The sequence below is a fragment of the Amblyomma mixtum genome, chromosome 3, assembly GCF_055824585.1.
Source record: "Amblyomma mixtum isolate Tamu chromosome 3, ASM5582458v1, whole genome shotgun sequence".
Lineage (NCBI taxonomy): Eukaryota > Metazoa > Arthropoda > Arachnida > Ixodida > Ixodidae > Amblyomma > Amblyomma mixtum.
Genome location: NC_143014.1, coordinates 257554053 through 257573398, shown reverse-complemented (window position 1 = coordinate 257573398; position 19346 = coordinate 257554053). Strand labels below are relative to the sequence as shown.

The 19346-nt window shown below is 43.8% G+C and overlaps 1 protein-coding gene across 1 annotated transcript; it reads right to left on the bottom strand.

Moving 5' to 3' along the window:
* Window positions 1-2523: 2523 nt before the first annotated feature.
* Window positions 2524-16257, bottom strand: LOC149354503 (uncharacterized). The gene is made up of 9 exons (XM_089575992.1): window positions 15944-16257; window positions 9912-10022; window positions 9016-9080; window positions 6132-6311; window positions 5841-5934; window positions 5001-5168; window positions 3385-3588; window positions 3190-3325; window positions 2524-2528 (listed from the first exon to the last, which is right to left on the bottom strand). Exons 1-9 carry the CDS (start codon window positions 16073-16075, stop codon window positions 2524-2526), a joined length of 1095 nt encoding a protein of 364 aa, XP_089432118.1. The 5' UTR covers window positions 16076-16257.
* Window positions 16258-19346: the final 3089 nt, after the last annotated feature.

Genomic DNA, 19346 nt, shown 5'->3' with positions numbered 1-19346 from the left:
TAGCGAGAAGCGTCTTGTGGCCTGAGAAGCAGGAGTTCTGGCTGACGCATGCTGGGAGTTGAGCGGCTCGAAGGAGCGCCTGCAGGGCGCACCGATGATGGATGGCGCGGCCGACAAAAGAACCGCTGGTAAGGAACCGCAAGCGAAGGCTGCAGCACTGCAACCGCGACGCGCTACACTGCAAACGGAAAAACACCCAGAAAGGAGTAAATGGCCCATCGCGTAGCGCACTCCCGAAAAGGAGTTTCAGTTACACCTCAAAAAAGGAGTATTTGCGATACTCCTACGTACGGAGAAGTATTTTTGGTGTTCACTGAGGAGTAAAATTTTTCCTCCTCTTAGGAGGGGGGTTCTTTTGGGAGTAAATGTTGTGATCATTTACTCCTTTCAGTACCTGCTTTACTCTTACGTAAGGAGAGGTATCTTTGGTGTTCAAAGGAGTAAAATTTTTCCTCCTCTTAGGAGGGGGGTTCTTTTGGGAGTAAATGTTGTGATCATTTACTCCTTTCAGTACCTGCTTTACTCTTACGTAAGGAGAGGTATCTTTGGTGTTCAAAGGAGTAAAATTTTTCCTCCTCTTAGGAGGGGGGTTCTTTTGGGAGTAAATGTTGTGATCATTTACTCCTTTCAGTACCTGCTTTACTCTCACATGCAGAGAGGTATCTGTGGTGTTCAGAGGAGCAGAAATTTTAATCCTCTTAGGACAGGTGTTCTTTTGGAGTAAATGTTGAGATCATAAAGGAGTATTAATCCTCCTTTTAGTACCAGCTGTATTCTCACATATGGAGAGGTATGTTTGGTGTTCAGAGGAGTACATTTTTACTTCTCTCAGGACAGGGGTTAAAATGGCACCAAATAGCAGTAATAAATGCTCCTTTTAGAGAGCTTTTCAGGAGTATTTCCGCTCCTTTGAAGGAGTTTCTGCAAGGTTTCTTTGGAGTAAATTTCCTGTTATAAAGTTGCATTCATGATGCAACATGAGTATATTTCACTCCTTGAGGGGGCACAGAACTCGAGTGAATGCTTAAATCAAATTGCAGGCACTGAGCTGAAATAATCTTTAATTACTTACAGAACTGCTTACAATACTATTTACAATGCTATTTACAACACTATTTACAATGCTATTTACAATGCTATTTACAACACTATTTACAATGCTATTTACAACGCTATTTACAATACTATTTACAATACTATTTACAATGCTATTCACAACACTATTCACAACACTATTTGCAACATTATTTACAACATTATTTACAACATTAGGATTTGCAGCAAACTCTTTATACATTTATGGAGAGCCACCTCCATGACCCTTATACAAGTTTATTAGGTCCAGCGACTTGATGCGCGGCTTTGTGTGCTTTAAGTCCAGGAAGGAATGCTCCATAAAGGTTAACATTCTATGCGCCTTTCGGGGGTACTCTATGTGGAATACCCAAAAAGATGCGAAGAGAGATGCCATCCCTGCATGCAGGGATGACACCTCAAAAAGGTGTTGCTTATCAACATAGAGGCTTATTGTTCCGTCAGTCTTGACGAGGCATGGAGTCAAAGGAGGCTCCTTCTGTAATGAAGATTGAAGAAAAACCAGACATAATCAATTACACACCTTTAGGCTTGAAGCAATGTTCACAGCAAGAAATTAGGCTATTTCATTCAGATAGACGTAGTTAAAAGTTTTGCTTGTAGCATTAGCTGCAAGCAAATAATTATGCTGCGCTAAAGGCCTCAGGGTGAAAGCTGCTTATGGAAACCAAGCAGCAAGTACATATGAAGAGCGACATTCTTGAGAGGTGCACTAATGAGGACAAAAGAACGCAGGTAGATAGCATGATTTGGTGATTGCACTAGGGCTGGAATAGTCATGTTTAGTCAAGTTGTCAAAACTGTCATGCAAGAGCCAGGAGAACAGCTTACTTAGCTTAGCTTCCATTCTTGGCACTTATTCCAGAAATGCAGCAAAACTAGCACTGAACCTGGTGACATATTTAAATCCACTGCTACTAAATTTAACGCCAGAAAAATGCAACAATTGCTCCCGCACAGAAAGTGTCATGGCCACATAGTGCAAGGCACTGCGCACTACTAATCACCATAACGGTAGGCTGGCTAGTCAGTCTTAGTTTGCAGAGCACACACAAAGGGCGGAGACAACTGCTGGTTGCTTTTGTAGAGCCACGGCCAGTAGGGTGTTTGCAGTGGACGCAGAACAGGTGGCACGTTGGCGGTGAACTCGCTGCTGCCACTACACTATCACTCTTACATCGCATTGTGTTGCCATATATCTTTATTATTAGCATGAAACTAAACCAATAGATCAGACACTTACTTCAGTTAAGACTGCCTCAATTGGTTCCTTCAGCCTTGTCATGGTGACAGTGAGCAGCCCTAGCAGGTCATTTTCTGCAGAAACAGTCATGTAGAACTTGTCAGACGGCAGGTTGAAATTTCCAGCCAACAAAGTGCAAATGCAACATGCATCATTTTCGCGAAAGAAATGCCTGGCAGAAGATCTCACACTGCGACAAATTCAAGACCAAGGTACAGACTGACTGTAAACTAATAAGGTAATTCCGGTAATTGTGTGCATACTTAATGATGGAGCAGTTCATGCGATACTTTTAGAGGATTGGGCTTAAAGGGAAAAAGGTCAGTAATCAAAGCAGAGGAAGTTTGTAGACCGCAGATGCCCACTAGCGATTCACAGTGCACACAGTGCTTTTGCTGTCGGACAGTGCAGCTATCGAGGCATCTTTGTGGGGGACCACAGTGTTCCGCTACAGTTTTTCATCACGCTCCCACCAGCAGTAGCACTCATGAAAATAAAAACTGATGAATTAGACGCTTTTTGTCAGGTCTACAATTTGGCACTGGAATTTGCCCAGAACACAATCAGTTTATTTAACTATTCATTGAACAAAGTACAGGTTGAAGTTGCCTCCATCTATAATGCTCCGGTGTAATTTTAAACCTTGGCAAGCTAGCTCGGACACCTGATATAAACCCTACACATTGCCTTTTGCCGTAACTGGCCAGCATGGAAACCTGCATTGCCATGGATTTCCAAGGTGGCACTTCTGAAAAGATTAACATGCAACCTTTCATGTCATCTTGTCTTTTAGAATAAAAGTGCAATATAAGTGGTAAACGAAAATAATGGAATTGTGTTATTGTAGTTACCATCTCCTTGCTGGGCCAATGCTACGGCTTCATGCTCATCACCATGTTCCACGAGGATTTTGCGCAGCGATGAAAAACCACCCTTTATGGCATCAGCAATGCTTCTCTTGAATAGGATATCAAACTCCATCAAGAGCTAAAAAAGAAAAGAGCACATTTAAAACAATGCACAAAATATTAAAATGCTGAACGTACCGATGTTTCAGTTCTCAGGAAAGGAAAGAGGAGCAAAGCATCTGATATGCTCATAGTCCGGAGCTCCTGATGGCGCCTCTGAGCCGTAGCCAGCAAGCGTGGCCGCAGTTCACTGCTGTCTGCAGCCAGGTTTTCTCTAAGCCACTCATTGTGGCTTTCGAGTGACTCCATTGTTTCTCCGTAAACAAAAAGGTGGCTACAGTCCTGTAATGAAAAGAATGAGTTACTCCAATAAAGTGGGGTCAGTATAAGCCCTTTAAAGGCAATCTGGAATTGCTTTCTTTCAATTCATGTCACAAAATCGCATTCATCTTCTTCCCACCTTACTACCCGCTAATAACTTTTCCTTAAACTAAAGGCAAATGCATCACACAAAAGTTCCTTACTACTTTCCATTTCAATAAATACTTACAGGAACATTTTTCATAATAATTAGATGGCAGGAAGGGCTCTGGAAATTTTGACCACCTGGGATTCTTTAATGTGCACTGCACTGTGCGATGCCAGTGCACGTTAAAGAACCCGAGGTGGTCGAAATTTCTGGAGCCCTTCACTACGGCGTCCGTCATAGCCAGAGTTGCTTTGGGACGTTAAACCCCATCAACCAACCAGCCTACCAACCAACCATTTGCTGAGTTGTACCAGCTTTTAAAAGCCGAAGTAAAGGGAGTGGCTTTCAGGCACATACCTGTACTATGGTGGGAAAGAAAAAAAGGCACACCGTACAACAAGATTCTTGATTAATTTGAACTGCCTAGGGTTCTAACATGCACAGAAACCTTAGTGCGCCAAGAAATAGATCCAACGGAACACCTTAGCCGCTACAGCACTTTTATAGGATCCCCATTTTTTAGATGGCCACTCTTCAGTACCATCAGTATTTTATTATTACCATGCAGTCTTTAAATGAACATCATAAAATATTTGCTGTTTAGCTATTAGTAGCCCCATTGTCAAAGCAAACCTTTCTACTGTAGGTCCAGATGCACCACAGGATACATTGATAGGCAGGAATAAACATGGTAAATCGGAGTGGCTATATACTGAACTGCGGCATGCCTCAAAGCTGCACATGTGCCATTTTAGACTGTAGTAGAGGGCTGGAAATTTCGGCACCCGGAGTTGTTTCATCCTGAAGCAACTCATGGGCTATGTGGGACTCTGTAGTGAAGGGCTCTGGACTAATTTAGACCATCTGGTATTGGAGTGGCATTGCAAAGCATGTGGAAATTTTTGCGTTTCGCCTCCACCACAATGCAGCCACAGTGGCCAGGATGTGCATTGATATTAAATGGCTGAACTGCCTCGTGAAGGTGCGTGAAATAATAATGCAAATGTTAACATAGCACACTGAGCATAAAGAAATTCAGTGTCTGAAGGTTACAAGAAACAGCAGGTAAAAGAGTAGTTCATCTTGCATAAAGCAGAGTATTATCATTTTTAGTTATTACCAAGCTAGCAAAGTGGTCAGGATCCCCCAAGACCACCCTACTCGCATGTGTAATAAAGTGGACTTTGCCCCCAGCCCTGAGAGTCAGCACCGACACAATCGAAACATAGTAACATACTATTAGCTGGAAATTTCTAACAGGAAACAAGCAGAAGCAAAAACTCACGAAGAGGCGGCATAATTTCTTGTTCGCTGCCTCCGTGTCTTTTTCACTCCCCCTTTTTGCAGCTGCGCCCGAGTGCTTTCTTTTTTTTTCCAGCATCTCTTCTGTGATCGTCTCTGTTTTCCTCCTCATATTTTTAAATTTGTTTCGCAGGCCTAGCACCCATGATTCCTGTAAAAAAAATTGGACACAAAGGATCTAAAAAGAAGTGTTTAGACAAGTAGGGATTCAAGGAACGTGTATCACCCTAAACTTGCAAGCATGCAACCCGTGCCATCATCAGGTGCCTATGGAAACATGATAACCAAAGGTTTGCTCATGAGTGCTTTTTGTATTGCACTGGCAAGAAGGTACAGGACCAAAATGTGACACTCTGCAGTTACTCTTCTGCAAATGTGTATTGCATTGAGATAAAAACAGATGAATCAGTTTTGTTCACCAAAGAATTGAATGTGGGTAGAGCTTACCTCTATGGATTTGTACTGATGGCACTATTATCGATTTGCACAAATTATTTTCTGACGAGTGCATGGTTGATTGTGGTGTCACATGGAAAAGACACTTGTACGTTACTTTTAAGTACAACACGTACAGTACATGACCTGAGCATTTTTGGAGCAAGCGAATGTATTGGCAAAAGGTTCAGCATCTATCGAAACTATCCATGTTAAGTGGGCATTACTGCTCAAGCTTCCCATGCTCATACTGCCCTCAAAAAGTGCTCGCCTCAAGCTTCATTATCACACACTAATATGGGCCACCAAAAAATTGAAACCAAACTCTCTTCAAGTGCTGCAGTACAGTTAAATTTCATCAAAGAAAACTAAAACTATGTGTGCTCACCAAACCACTTCCGTTCCCAACTCGATCAACTAGATGCGGATATTTTTGAAGAAGCTTTTCGGCAGCAACACGGTACAGTGTGCGGGATGGGTACCTAGAACAGAGGTGAAATGTTGCACTATGTTAAGTGGAAATAATAGTACTACAGGCTATAGCAATAATTACTGCTGTGATTTGCATGCAGTAAATGGTAGTTCACAATTTTTACTGACTGTATTTAAAGACATCACACTGCAACAATGCTAGCAGAGCAGCAAGAAATGCTAAGTAATAGTTTGAAGCACCACATACCATGCCAGCTTAAAACATTCCTGAAACAGTTTATCAATGATAAACCGTCTGACGTGGCCACTGATTGGTGTCTGCCGCTTGAGGACATCCTCATATGGTGCCAAGGACGGCAAGGTAAATCCCATGTAATCGAATCTGTCCTCAAATGGTATGGCATTCACGTCGTGCACAATGCTGCCACTGCAACACAGTGAAGGAAACATACAAGTCAGTTATTTTTGATATACATCAAGTTTGACACATGTGGCACACAATTCACAATTGTCACCTGTCACCTACCTATGTGTATTGTCTGTTTTTTGTGCCTAAAACGATTTAATTATGAACCAAAACCAACTAGCCCAGCAGCAAGTGCTCTTACACTTCACAACATTCACTGCATGACATACTAATGAACCATTCCATAACATTGCCCAAGCCTTTAAATGATGTCCTCAAGACAGCCTTCGAAAACAGCTCCATGTCTTGCCACCCTTGCTGGTGACAGTACTTGCAGTCACTGAGAATAATACAAGATTGTTTTATATATCCTAGATACCAACATATTTTGCGGCTGCTGTTATTGGCTGCTCTACAAATGCTGTACAGAAAATGCGCTCTACAAAAGACAGGGTGATGGTGAAGTGACTGCTTGCTCTTTACACATGATTAAGGAGCCTTGTAACCCACAGCACCAATGTTTCACCAGCAATAGGTAGCAGCTATGCTGAACTATGCCTGAAATGCAGCATATAGCAATACAAGGTGAAGTGAAGCAGTATCACAGCTGTGCTAGAAATCGGAGCTAGTATCACAAAAGAAGGTACATTAGCATGTGTAATGAGAACCAGGTTGCCAGTAAACCTTTGTGCTGCAGTGAAATGATCAATGAGACAGTGATTGGAAATGTTATGTTTCCATTCACAAGCAATAATGGAATGCGCCAGGCAGGCTGGGGTTCTAAATGCACTGCTCCTTGTAACTTCTTTTCCAATTTCATTCCTGTGGCCTGGATCACCAGTCATTACTTATTCTGGTAAGATGTGCTTTTTCACCACTTCCACTATATCACTGCACATCACAAACTGTTCTGTTCCCAGAGTGTTGAGCATTACCGCTATGTTTTGCATGCTTAAGTCCTCCATTTCGCATTGCAATTGTTCCCCAGAGTTACTTAGCTGGGCAGTACCATCAGCAAATTGGAGATCATTAATGGGTTCTCCAATCACCTTTATTTCTAGCTGTTTCCAGTCCGACGCCCTGAATACCTCTTGCAAATGCGTGGTGAACAGCTAGTAGTGGAAAAATCTTTTTGCCTTGCCTGACCCAACACAGTTCTTTGATTGGTGTTTTACCATTGTTACTGAGAACTAGACACTCTGTGAAGAGAACACTACAATCAGGCTATGGAGAAATGCACAGAATACTAAAACAATGCCACCACTACCACTACCACCACCATCAGCCTAACTACGTCCAAAAGTAGGACAATGGCCTCTCCCACATTCCGCCAGGTAACTTTGTCCTGTGCCAGCTGCGGCCACCTTACACCTGGAAACTTGCTAATCTCATCTTCCCACCTGACTCTGATGACCCTGCTGCACTTACTTTCTCTTGGAATCCACTCTTACCTTAAGGGACCATCGGCTATATTGCCTCCGCGTTACATGATCTACCCATGCCCATCTTTTCTATCTACCCATGCCCTGGCACATTGTGCTCTTATTTTCTCTTAATATAACACCTATCATTTTCCTTCCCATAGTTCGCTGTATTGTTCTTGGTTTAAGTCCAGCCCCTTTCAGAATTCTCCTTGTTACTGCCCTATAGGTGAGTATCGGTAAGATAGAGATGTTATATACTTTCCTCTTGAGAGATACCGGTAAGCTTCCATTCAGATATGAATGGCCTGCCTTTCCTTTTTTAATTTATCTTCCTCCTCCTCCTGTCAAATTCACTCCACTCCAACCTTTTCCTAGTTATTTCACTCTTGTGGTCTGGGTCAGCTTTTACTATGTGTCCTAAGTAGACGTATTCCCTCACAACTTGCGATGCTTTGCTGCCCATCTTGAACTGTTGTGCCCTTCCGAGACTATCAAAGGTTTGTTCCTGTTAATTTTTGGAGCACTCATCCTGCTTTGCCTGTTCAGGTCCTCATCGTGCTTTGCAATTTATTACCCAATTTACTTAGTGAAGCAATATCATCAGCAAATCAGGTATTAATAAGGTATTCTCCATTAACTTGTATCCTGAACTCCTCCCAATATGGTTCTCTGAATACCTCCTGTACACAAGCGGTGAATACTGCTGTACAGATCATGTCTATCTGCCCAACACTTTTCCTAATAGCAATTATTTCATCACTTTCTCTATGCAGAAGGGCGATGGCTGTGCATCTACCAGATATTTTCTATCACCTTTACATGCGCCTCTTCTACACCTCAATTCCAGCATGACAGCTGACATTTCTACTCACTCAAATGCTTCCTAATCATCTGTCAAGGATACGTATAGTGGCTGGTTATATTTGTGCATTTCTCTTATCAGCTGATTGATGGTATGAATATAGTATATTTTCGGATAGCCTTTACAAAAGCCAGCATGATCGCTTGGTTGATTGAGGTCTATGGTTGCTCAGGTTTTATTTGTGATCACCTCTGTGAATACCTTGTAGACAGTAGGCAGTAAAGATGATTGGTCTGTAGCTTTTCAAGCCCTCCACATCCCATTTTAATGAACTAAGTGTGAAAAGGTGTTAACAAACAACATCCTGCATAGAGCACATGCCTGACAAGGTGATAAGCCTTGTATGAGGTATTATGTGGGCTTTCTAATATTCCATGATGCTTGGTTCTTGGTGGCACACTAGCAGGATAAGTCACAGCTCTTGAAAATGTATGCTCACCTTGCATCAACCACCTCTGCAGAAAGGGTCTGCAATGGGCTGCTGGATGCACTGTCACGTGTACTCTGTATTGAAAAAAGGCACACATGATATGCTGAAACAGTGCCTTCCAGTTTCATTGCTGCAGTGATTGATTTCTCATGGAATGTACAGGCGCGGCCATAAGTAAACGGAGCACGCTATTGCGTTTGAAGTGCAATCACGCTTCCTCCATTGGTAATGAAGAAGCGTTGTTTGTCTACAAGAAAGCCCACCAACCTCCTCTACCAGCATGCGCGTACCACTGCTGGTAATTTCAGTTAGGTGACGCGTGGAAAATATTCGAAGACAGTTGCGTGCTCCGTTTACTTTTGTCCGCGCCTGTACAGTGAGGCCGGAATGAAACATATGCCGGAAACATATGCCATACTTTTCTACTTTGCAACAAGGTGTTCTTTAACAATCGGTTTTTTATTTGAATATGTACTTCAGTAGAACCTTTACCTAGAAACATGAATCAGGTTTGTTGTACACTGCAGCTAAAAGTGCTTGTGCGTTTTTTTATGGCCTTGTTGTACCTAATAAGTACGCATAATTTTGGTGCCCATACTTGAGGGAGTCTGAAGGCTAGCACTGTTGGTTTTCACTTCAAAGGCACAATGACTACTCTCTCGAAGTGCTAACAAGCACAGGTGTATCCTCTATCTGGCATCTATTATTTTTATGTTCTTTGCCTGCACTGTAGTGGTCCTGTTCGGGTTTCCACATCCTATTTTATAGCTGTCACATAGCCCATGCAGTGTGTGCACTACAGTAAAGCCACTGTTCTAGCTTTGTTTTATATGAAATAATGCACTTCATATCAGTTGCTACTTCACAGCCTTGCACTGTTCATGCCAGTGTAGTACAGTACTCACATCTATGGGAGGTGTCACCTTCCTTGTGACCCTGATTTTAGCTTTATTGCTAATAGGTTCACCAGGCTCAAGGTCGATGAAGTCTTCCAATTCTGCATCATATATCTGGATCTAAAAAAAGAACAGTTTGATCATGCAATGAATTACGACCTCTGTGTGCGGTAAGCTCATGCAAGAACTATATTCTCGCAATGCTACTTGAGTTATGCACTCTTGTCATGGTAATGCGTGAGATATGTAACACATTCTGCACTAGAGCAGTATATCTTGGGGAATGCTATGCAAAAAAACAAAAGAAAGGGCATAGGCATGAAACGAACATCAGTTATCTTCACAGGAGTTGACACTGTTATACGGTGCAAGACCTCTGTCCCACTTGCCTGTGAGACTACTGGTATCATTTCATTCACAATTCATAACTGCGCATTCTACCAACAAAGTTTCATGCATCTCCTAGAGGTGTATTTAACTCAAAATCATGAGGTGCTGTCCGTGGCTACAGATTCATTAATGCTCCCTGTCAAACTCAAGCCCCGAGCAAAAAAAAAAGACGTTCTTATAGACGATACCTTTAAGCCATTTTTGTAGGTGATCAATAACAGCCGGTCTGATTTTCAGAATGTCTTTTGCAGTGAAAACACCCATAATGTTGAGGTACAACGAGGTAACATGCTTTTTTTTTGCTCGGCACTTGAGTTTGACAGGGAGCATAAATGAATCGGTAGCCAACAGTGAAGAGACTGCGTCCCGTGATTTTGAGTGAAATACATCTCTAGGCAATGCGTGAAACTTTGTGGGAACCAGAGGTCCCAGAAGAACCAGAGGAACCAGAGGCAAGTGGGAACCAGAGGTCCTGAATCATATAACAGTGTCAACTGCTATCTAGATAACTGATGTTCATTTCATATCTCCATGTCCTCCGTTTCACTCCTTGCACTGCATTCACCAAGATACATGGTTCTAGTGCAGGATTTATTACAACTCTACGCATAGATTACTATCATTTCACGTGTTACTACAAACTTGATTTTCCATGAAAGGGATCCATAACTGGGGTATCATATTGAGAATATACGGACATGTGATGGAGGAAAAGGACTAGAAAGCATACGACATGCTACACAAGTAACAACAGAGAAAAGGAAGTTATGAGAGCACAAAAAAAAAACAGACTGCTAAGTGGAGGCAAAAAGTAGAAACAAAAGATTCAGTGTGTGAACACAGAGTTGGTAAAAATGAAATCTGAGAGGGTAGACCTATTTGAGGCTAGATCTGGTCGCCTTAGAACCAGGCAATAGAGAAGCAAGTGTGAACAAGGCAATATTATTTGTGAAGCATGCGGGAGCAGTTAGAAAACATTAAACATAATATGGTAGACTATAAGACTATACAAACAAATATCAGAGAGGACATAGCGTTCCAGAAGTTTTGGTTTCTAGGGGTAGTGAAAAAAAATTACCACATCAGCTGTAAAGACGAGCAAGAGAAGACTGGAGTATAGCTTACAACATAAAAAACAGCCTTTACTGGAAAAAAAAAGGAATCGGAACAGGATTAAGTTTAAAAAGGGGGAAAGGGGGAGGGCCAAGTACAAAACAAATAAATAGTTCACCACTTTACTTGCAAGGTAGCACTCGCTAGTGCCCGTTACAAAAGGGATGCAAATATATTTACTGAAATGACTAATACGTCCGCCGGACCTCGTTCATTCTCGTTAAAGGTACGGCTGACTCCAGGTCCATGACTAATGCCGCGTCCAGTGTATACAGGGTGTTTCGCGTAACCTGAACCACAGATTAAAAAAGAAGTGACACATCAGAACTGGTTGAAACTAAATGCATATTGTTTCCCGTCTTGTGGCGCTCCTCGGAGTATTTTTTTAAAATTGCGCTTAATTAATTTGTTACCATTGATAAATTATGCAAAAAAATTTAATATTCACCACAGGGTCACTTGTGTTTCGTTGTATTGCAGGGGGGGGGGGGGGTTACTAAACAACTGATCCAGTTTTTTGTAGTACGATATTTCTACGTGGCTCATTTTTCCAGAATTTCAAGAAAGCCCGCGAAATATGAAAAAAAACCACGTGATTGCACTCTTGCGCTACCGTACTGTAGCGCTGCCAAGCGCGTCCTGAGTGAACGAAGCGTGCACGCTCACCGTCTCGAAGTGAGCGGCCGGCGCCGCTCTCGGCATTGTCTTGAAAGTGCATCAGCACATTCTACCTGAACGCGGAAAGCGCGTGCCGTGATCTTCGATAAGTGATAAGCAGCCTTCGACAACCAATTCAGACGGAGTTCTACTGAACCATCTCGTAGGCAAAACAAAAAAGGAAGGGAAAGCAGTGGAGTCGCCTATTTTAAGGTAGCCACCATTTTTTTTTATAATTTTGCAGCCTGTCGAACTGAGCGGTGGCCGCTCACTTGGGAATGGTCAGCGCTCACGTTTCGTTCGTTCGAAACACGGTTGGGAGTGCTGGAATATGGTAGCACATGAGCGCAGTCACGTAGCTTTTTTTATCATAATTCGCTTCGGAAATACATTGCTTCAAAAAACTGGATCGGTTCTTTCTGAACCCCCTCTACAACTACGTGACTCGAAAGTTAATAATACCAAACTTGCATAATTAATTTCGGCTAATTAAGCAGAATTAAAAAAAATATTCCCTGAGGAGCGTCACACGGCGTGAAACAATATGTCGTTCGTTCCGCCCAGCTCCGGTGAGCCACTGTTTTTAAATCCCTGGTTCATGTTACGTGAAACACCCTGTATATGCGCCAATGCTGCTCGTTACGCGATCTTATGTGCGAAGCTTCTGCATTGCAAGGCGCACGCTACATTCGCTACTTTCGAGGAGCTGCAAAGAGAAGTTCGCCCATTCTTATACAGGGTGTCCCAGCTAACTTGGACCAAGATTTATAAAAGAACTAAGCGCTTCTCAGAACTGAAATCGCGTGGATGTTGTTAAGGTTTATCTAAAGTTACAGTACCATTTTTTCGCTCCTCCTATTTGAACAATTAGTCGAGATAAATAAATTTACTTTTTAAATATAGCTTGAAACGTTCAGGCGTCAATAGGAAAGTTGTGGAGCTCCACAAATATAGACAAACCCACGCACTTCCAACGAGATAGACTTAGCGTGGCTGTTTTTATTCGGGAAAAACGAAAGCCCGCGGAGTTTTAAAAATACCACGTGATAGCGCGCTCCATGCGCCCGGATGCGCCGCGATTACAGGGCTCTCATCCGTGCAATGTAAGAAACATCACCCGCTTCGGGTCTTTCGTGCTGCCCAAGACAGGGCTTCGCGATGTGCTTGGTTCCAAGATAAGCACCAGTGGGTACGGGCGGCAATGGAAAGAAAGTGCGGCTCCTGTTTTTCAGCGTAATTCACACGACGTTATCAGGCTTGTTATATGCGTCTTTACTTGTTGGTATCTTGATCCCAAATTCAAACTCATGAGATTGTCATCGTTCCTCCGCTTGCATTCTGCTAACGTGAGTGTACAGTTATTGCCGCAGAAACGGGAGCCGCGCTTTCTTTCAACTCCCGCCCGTACCCACTGGCGCTTATCTTGGAACCAAGCACATCGCGAAGCCCTGTCTTGGGCAGCACGAAAGGCCCGAAGCGGGTGATGTTTCTTACAAAGCACGGGTGAGAGCGCTGTAATCGGGGCGCATCCGAGCGCACGGAGCGAGCTGTCACGTGGTATTTTTTAAACACCGCGGGCTTTTGTTTTTCCCGAATAAAAACGGCCACGCTAAGTCTATCTCGTTGGAAGTGCCTGGGTTGGACGGTATTTGTGGAGCTCCACCACTTTTCTATTGATGCCGGAACGTTTCAAGCTTTATTTAAAAAGATTTATCACGACTAATTATTCAAGTAGAAGGAGGAAAAAAAATGGTACTGTAACTTTTGATAAACCTTAACAACATGCGCGCGATTTCAATTCTGAAGAATGCTTAGTTTTTTTATAAACCTTGTTCCAAGTTAGCTGGGACACCCTGTATATCTGGCTGTCGCTCAATCGGCTCCCCGCAACCGGCTCACCGCAACCGGCTCGCCACATCAATCGCCTCAAGTTCACGAAGCGGACTTCAGCACACGACAGAAAAGCTCATGAGCCCATATATGTTGGCTTGCAAATATCCAGGAGTAATTTTGCATTTCGCACGATGCAACCAAGCGACGTGCGGCAAACGGTACACGTGCAACCGGAGGATCCGTCTTGGTGCTTGTAATGTGTGTAGTAGACATGTAAGCAGTTCATTGCAGGGTGCTCTCGAAGTATGCGGATGCACCGATCACCAGTCGACCTATTCCGGGCAGTGAGCATATATGTTCTTGAACCATTATACCTATCGTCCAATAGGCGGTAATTCAGAGGAGCGCAACTATCCGCCCGACATACTAGGAAAAAGAATGCTAGCTCTAGGTCCGTCCTACATACCTCTGGTCACACCCTACTGGTCGGATTCGTCCGGCGTTCCACCGATCGAAACAGTATGTTTTGGTCCGGCATCGCCACCATCGCCACATAGTGTAGAAATTTTAATTCTTACCGATTCATGGAAGTACTTCATCCAAACGTGGCATAACGCAAAAGTTACCATAAATACCACCTTTGTGCGAAATTCGAGCGCTACCAAGCCAGCGGTTTGGCCGAGAGAATTTTTCTCCGATTTTCAATGAAAGGCGCAGCACTCGTATTGCTTTTCAGCTGCCTAAAAAACGGGAAAGTGAAGAGTGTCTTCCACACTGTCGATGATTGTTCAGTTGCTTTCAACAGGGAAGGGTAGGCCATTCAGTGCGAAAGCAAGATCCGACGTATGCACACGCAATGAAAGGGCTGATACCACATTTGTTGACATTTGTTTTGCTAGTAAATGTGATGGCGCCTGCTGATGAGAAACGACTTCTGCCTATCAACTTGAAGTAGCCGAACCTTGTTGCAAAGGCCCCTGTTACATTTCAAGAATGTCCCGACGAAAAATTCTTATAGCACTAAACGATCCAACCATCGGGCTGATAGACTGCAGAGTTGCACCCTCAACACCTCCTGATCTTAGTCGCCAAATTCGTTTTTAGAAGGAAAGGTTGCTGTGCTATGTTACATTGTGCATTCGCGGAGAGACAAACATGGACAAAGTCAGTCTTAATTAATGGTCAGTATGGTCAGTCTTCAGACGCGTAACCTTGCAAAATGTAATGGATGTTGTATGCATATGCAAGTATAGTATACCTTACTTTTGCCCTCACACATAACGACACCAAACATTTCTATTTTCGTTGCGCGACACGACAGAAAACAGTTTCAACTCGGAAAAGTCCGCGACTCTGTCCGCGACTGTGCATTATAACTGACTGTCACAATATATAAAAAAAGACGGCCCTCCACTTTGACCCAAAAGTCACGCTTTTTCGCTCAACAGACTGCAGAAGTTCATCAGAGTTAGGAAAATTAAGGTTACTTGAGGTGAATTTAGGCAAAATTGAGGTGAATAGCGGAATTATTAGGCTTGAAGGCACACACTATGAACAATAGTTTTTCCACTCTTCAGGCTAATCATTTGTGGAGCAAAATGACTGCGCATCACAAAGTGAGAATATTGTTCTTTTGTGAACAGCATCGCTGTCTACAAACTTGGTGCAGATGGATGTTCACAAACTCACAAAAAAAAAGAAGTTGTTACACAGAAAGCACAGCGCGGTAACTACAAAGGACGAGAGGAGGACAGGACAAGCGCTACTTTGTTACATGTCGTTGTACAGAGGTGAGCACGCTTGTCTACAACGCTTTTTTTTTAAGCAGATCCTGTGTTCTAGAGAGAATACTTACACTCAAATGCCACCGAACAAACGTACAAACCCTGCAGGCACGAGCGCATTGCCCCTGACAAAGCAGCGGCGTTAAGTGCCGATATTTCACTTAATTTTCTCCGCGGCACGCTACACTCGAGTGCTGTGGACATGTCTGTTCACCTCTATACGCTCAAGTTCAAGATGTAGAGCAGCAAAGAAAGTGCACTTACCAATGTGCTGTCGTTGATCGCTGTAAATACGGTCAGCGCATTCGTCAGTTCCTCGTAAGTGCCATCAGACAGAGATACCTTTTTCCGTTCCCCACTTTCCAGAGCGACAAGACACACTACATTAGCTGCCATGGTGTTCAAAATACGTGCAGGCCTAGTAGTACCAAGCAATGCGTGAAGCTTACTGAGTCAGGTCGCCAGACGTAGCAAGAGTGAGGCGCACACGCCGCACGCTTTGGCATTTTATACCAAACTTAAATTACCATCGGGTTCAGGCAGATGTCAGAACACTTCTCATTGGTCTGTTGCGAACAGGTTCAGTAAGGGCTTTCCACCATTTCCGTACTTCATGCAGCTGCAACAACACCGTGCAGAGTCTCGCGTTTTCTCACTTTCTCTCGCATCGGGACGAGTGCATGAACAATATGGCGACGCCACCACTTTGGCATGACTTTCTCCTTTCACCATGGCGTTTCGTTCAACAACCCCAAGCCGTGGCGCTGTAATTTTCGTACTTTCCCACTCTAGCAGTCACCAGGAGTGCACAGAGGAGAGGGCAGGGGCAGGTGTAGTGCCCCCCCCCCCCCCCCCACCCCAAATGGCGTGAGGGATGGGGGCGCAAATTTTGTCCCCTATTGTTCCCTACTGCCCAGAAGACTTTAAAAGGCACTACCATGAACGTCGCACCTGTGCACGTATATACCAGCCACTGACAACTTCCTTTTAAACCCCAACTTTGACTCTGCTTTTGCCATGCTGTTTCGCTCAGCAACCCCAAGCCACCCTTCTTTTTTTTTTTCACTTCTACACGCGGCCTGCTATCCTTTATTTCCGCTGCCCCAGCTCAGGTGCTTCTAGCAGCGACGGCAGATGCCGGGGATAGCAGAAATTCTTTTACCTTTCATATTCAATGCAAAAAAAAAAAAAACACCACTACTCCCAAGCCGTTTCACTGGAATTTTCACCCGTTCTCACGTTACCAGCCACTTTAACTGACCTCAGTTCCCTTTAAACCACCACTCGACTGAGCTTTCACCGCGCTGCTTACATCAAACGTCCCGAACCGGGGTCACTGGAATTTTCGCCCTTACGCTGTCGCCCCACGTGCAGTACGGCGACTCCATCACATGACGTTGCATTCAACAACTCCAACCTTAGCCACTGGAATCTTTGCACATTCTCACGCTTTCCACGAATCCGAACATCCTTGCTTTAAAGGATGTTCGGTAAAAGAATTTCTGCTATCCCCGGCATCTGCCGTCGCTGCTGGAAGCACCTGAGCTGGGGCAGCGGAAATAAAGGATAGCAGGCAGAGTGTAGAAGTGAAAAAAAAAAAGAAGGGTGGCTTGGGGTTGCTGAGCGAAACAGCATGGCAAAAGCAGAGTCAAAGTTGGGGTTTAAAAGGAAGTTGTCAGTGGCTGGTATATACGTGCACAGGTGCGACGTTGTCAGTGGCTGGAATTGAGTCGCTGGAATGCCGTGCCGTTGCAGTCAGCAGACCAGTTTAAATCGTTGGAATTTTCTCACTTTCTTAGCGTTTGCTGTACAGAAATACATGCATTACTTCGGAGAAATCGCGTGCCTCACGCAGTATCAAGCACTTCTTGCTGCTAGGTGCGGTAATCGCTGGAACAACCCGCTCTCCATCGCAGGCGGTTGCATGGCACTTAATTAAAGTACACTATACCGCATACACTCGTGTATATGCCCCCCCCCCCCTTCCTTTTCAAACAAGAAAATATTCCAGCCGCTGATCTGAAGAGAAAAAAAAAAGTTTGCAAACAGCAACTGCGTTTTCTGTGTGCATGACTTTGTCCCCCATGGGAATTTAGCAGACGCCTAGAGGATGAGAGCTGCCTGCGATACGCCGACTTCGCCTCTCTATTGTTAACACACGGATGCTTCGCCGCTCAGCAGTATTGCATCGGCGCTGTTTAAACCCTGTCATGTATTAGGCGTCCATATGTTTTTATTCATCCAGAATTATATTAAGTCGGCCTTATAAAGTGTTCATCAATTTGTAATACCGGCCGTCGGGGCTCCCTGTATAGGGTTCCATTGGAGTCGGAAATTGAATAGAAAACTAAAAGCCGCACCTAGTCAAAATATATTTTTTAAATGGGCCCTTGCACGAGTGTGTACGGTACATATTGCGCGTTATTTTGAAGTAACTACACAGTGTCCTGCTTTATCGTACAGGCATGATGTGACGCAACTCGTTTTATACCGTTTTGGAGCGACATTCTACCGTTTCTGTGGTCCGCGTGCGGGTGGCAAAAGCGTTGCTTTTATGAGCGCTGTAAACGAACTATTTTGACCGCCGCTCACAGGGAAAACAGGAGAACATCACTGTGCCGGCAGTGATATATGCATGAAGAGCGCGACGCCTGCTAGCGGCCGTGGCACTGAAACTGCTGAGTACGTGTGACATCAGCATTAAACTTTCCATGACGTATTTCTCAGCGAAAAACCCGTGACATTCTGTAAATACCTCTGCTACACTGTACCTCTGCTTTATGCAAGTAAACAGTGCGACTTACGTCATGGCACGCGTGTATGCTTCCAGCACTGCTAAAACCAGCGATAACATATTAGCGGAAATCGCGAAGCTGGAAATAAAAGAATCTTCTCACTGCACCCGTCATAGTGAAATGTGGAATGTGCCCACACCACGAGCAAACTGCTGCAAGGAATAGTTAACACGTTCTCCTCTTTGTTAAATCGGTTGGAGCAAGAGCCGTTTGGTCCTTTTTGTAATCCAAATTCTAATTAAGTTGTTTTTGTCGTCTTTACCTAGTATCCTTTAGTCGTTCCCACATAATTTGTTTTCATTTACTACTGTTTATTCATGTCCACTCGCATTCATTTTGGATACTTGCTGTATCCCCAATAACTGCTTAAAATGTTGAAAATACTTGTTCGTTTTCTTTTTTTTTTTTGACCTGTGAAGCTGTGGCATATAGCCGTATCTGTATATGAATGCCAATATGTGAGCTGGCAGGACCCGCATCGAGCCGTTGTCACGGCTTTTTGTCCTGTCTCCTCCTCTGAAAAAGGAAATAAAAGAATTGAATTCTCATGAATTGCATAAAGGCAGCAAAAAAAAAACAAACTTGAGCGGTTTGTTTTGTTTTGAGGAATAGATTGATCTCTTTGCGTAGGAAGGCAAACTCTGCAAAAAGGAAGGGAGTTATAAGTTCCATTAGAAGTTCGCTCACAGTGGTGCTTGAAATGAACGTTCCCTTCTCTTGAGCGTTGAAGTAAATCAGCACATTTACGGCAGTGTACGCCAGCGCGCGCCTCGACTGCCGCCTGTGTTTGCGCGAAAGATCGTGACAGCAGTGTTAACGACCCGGACTATGCTCTATTCTGCTCAAAACTGCAGAGTTTCTCATATGTGCCA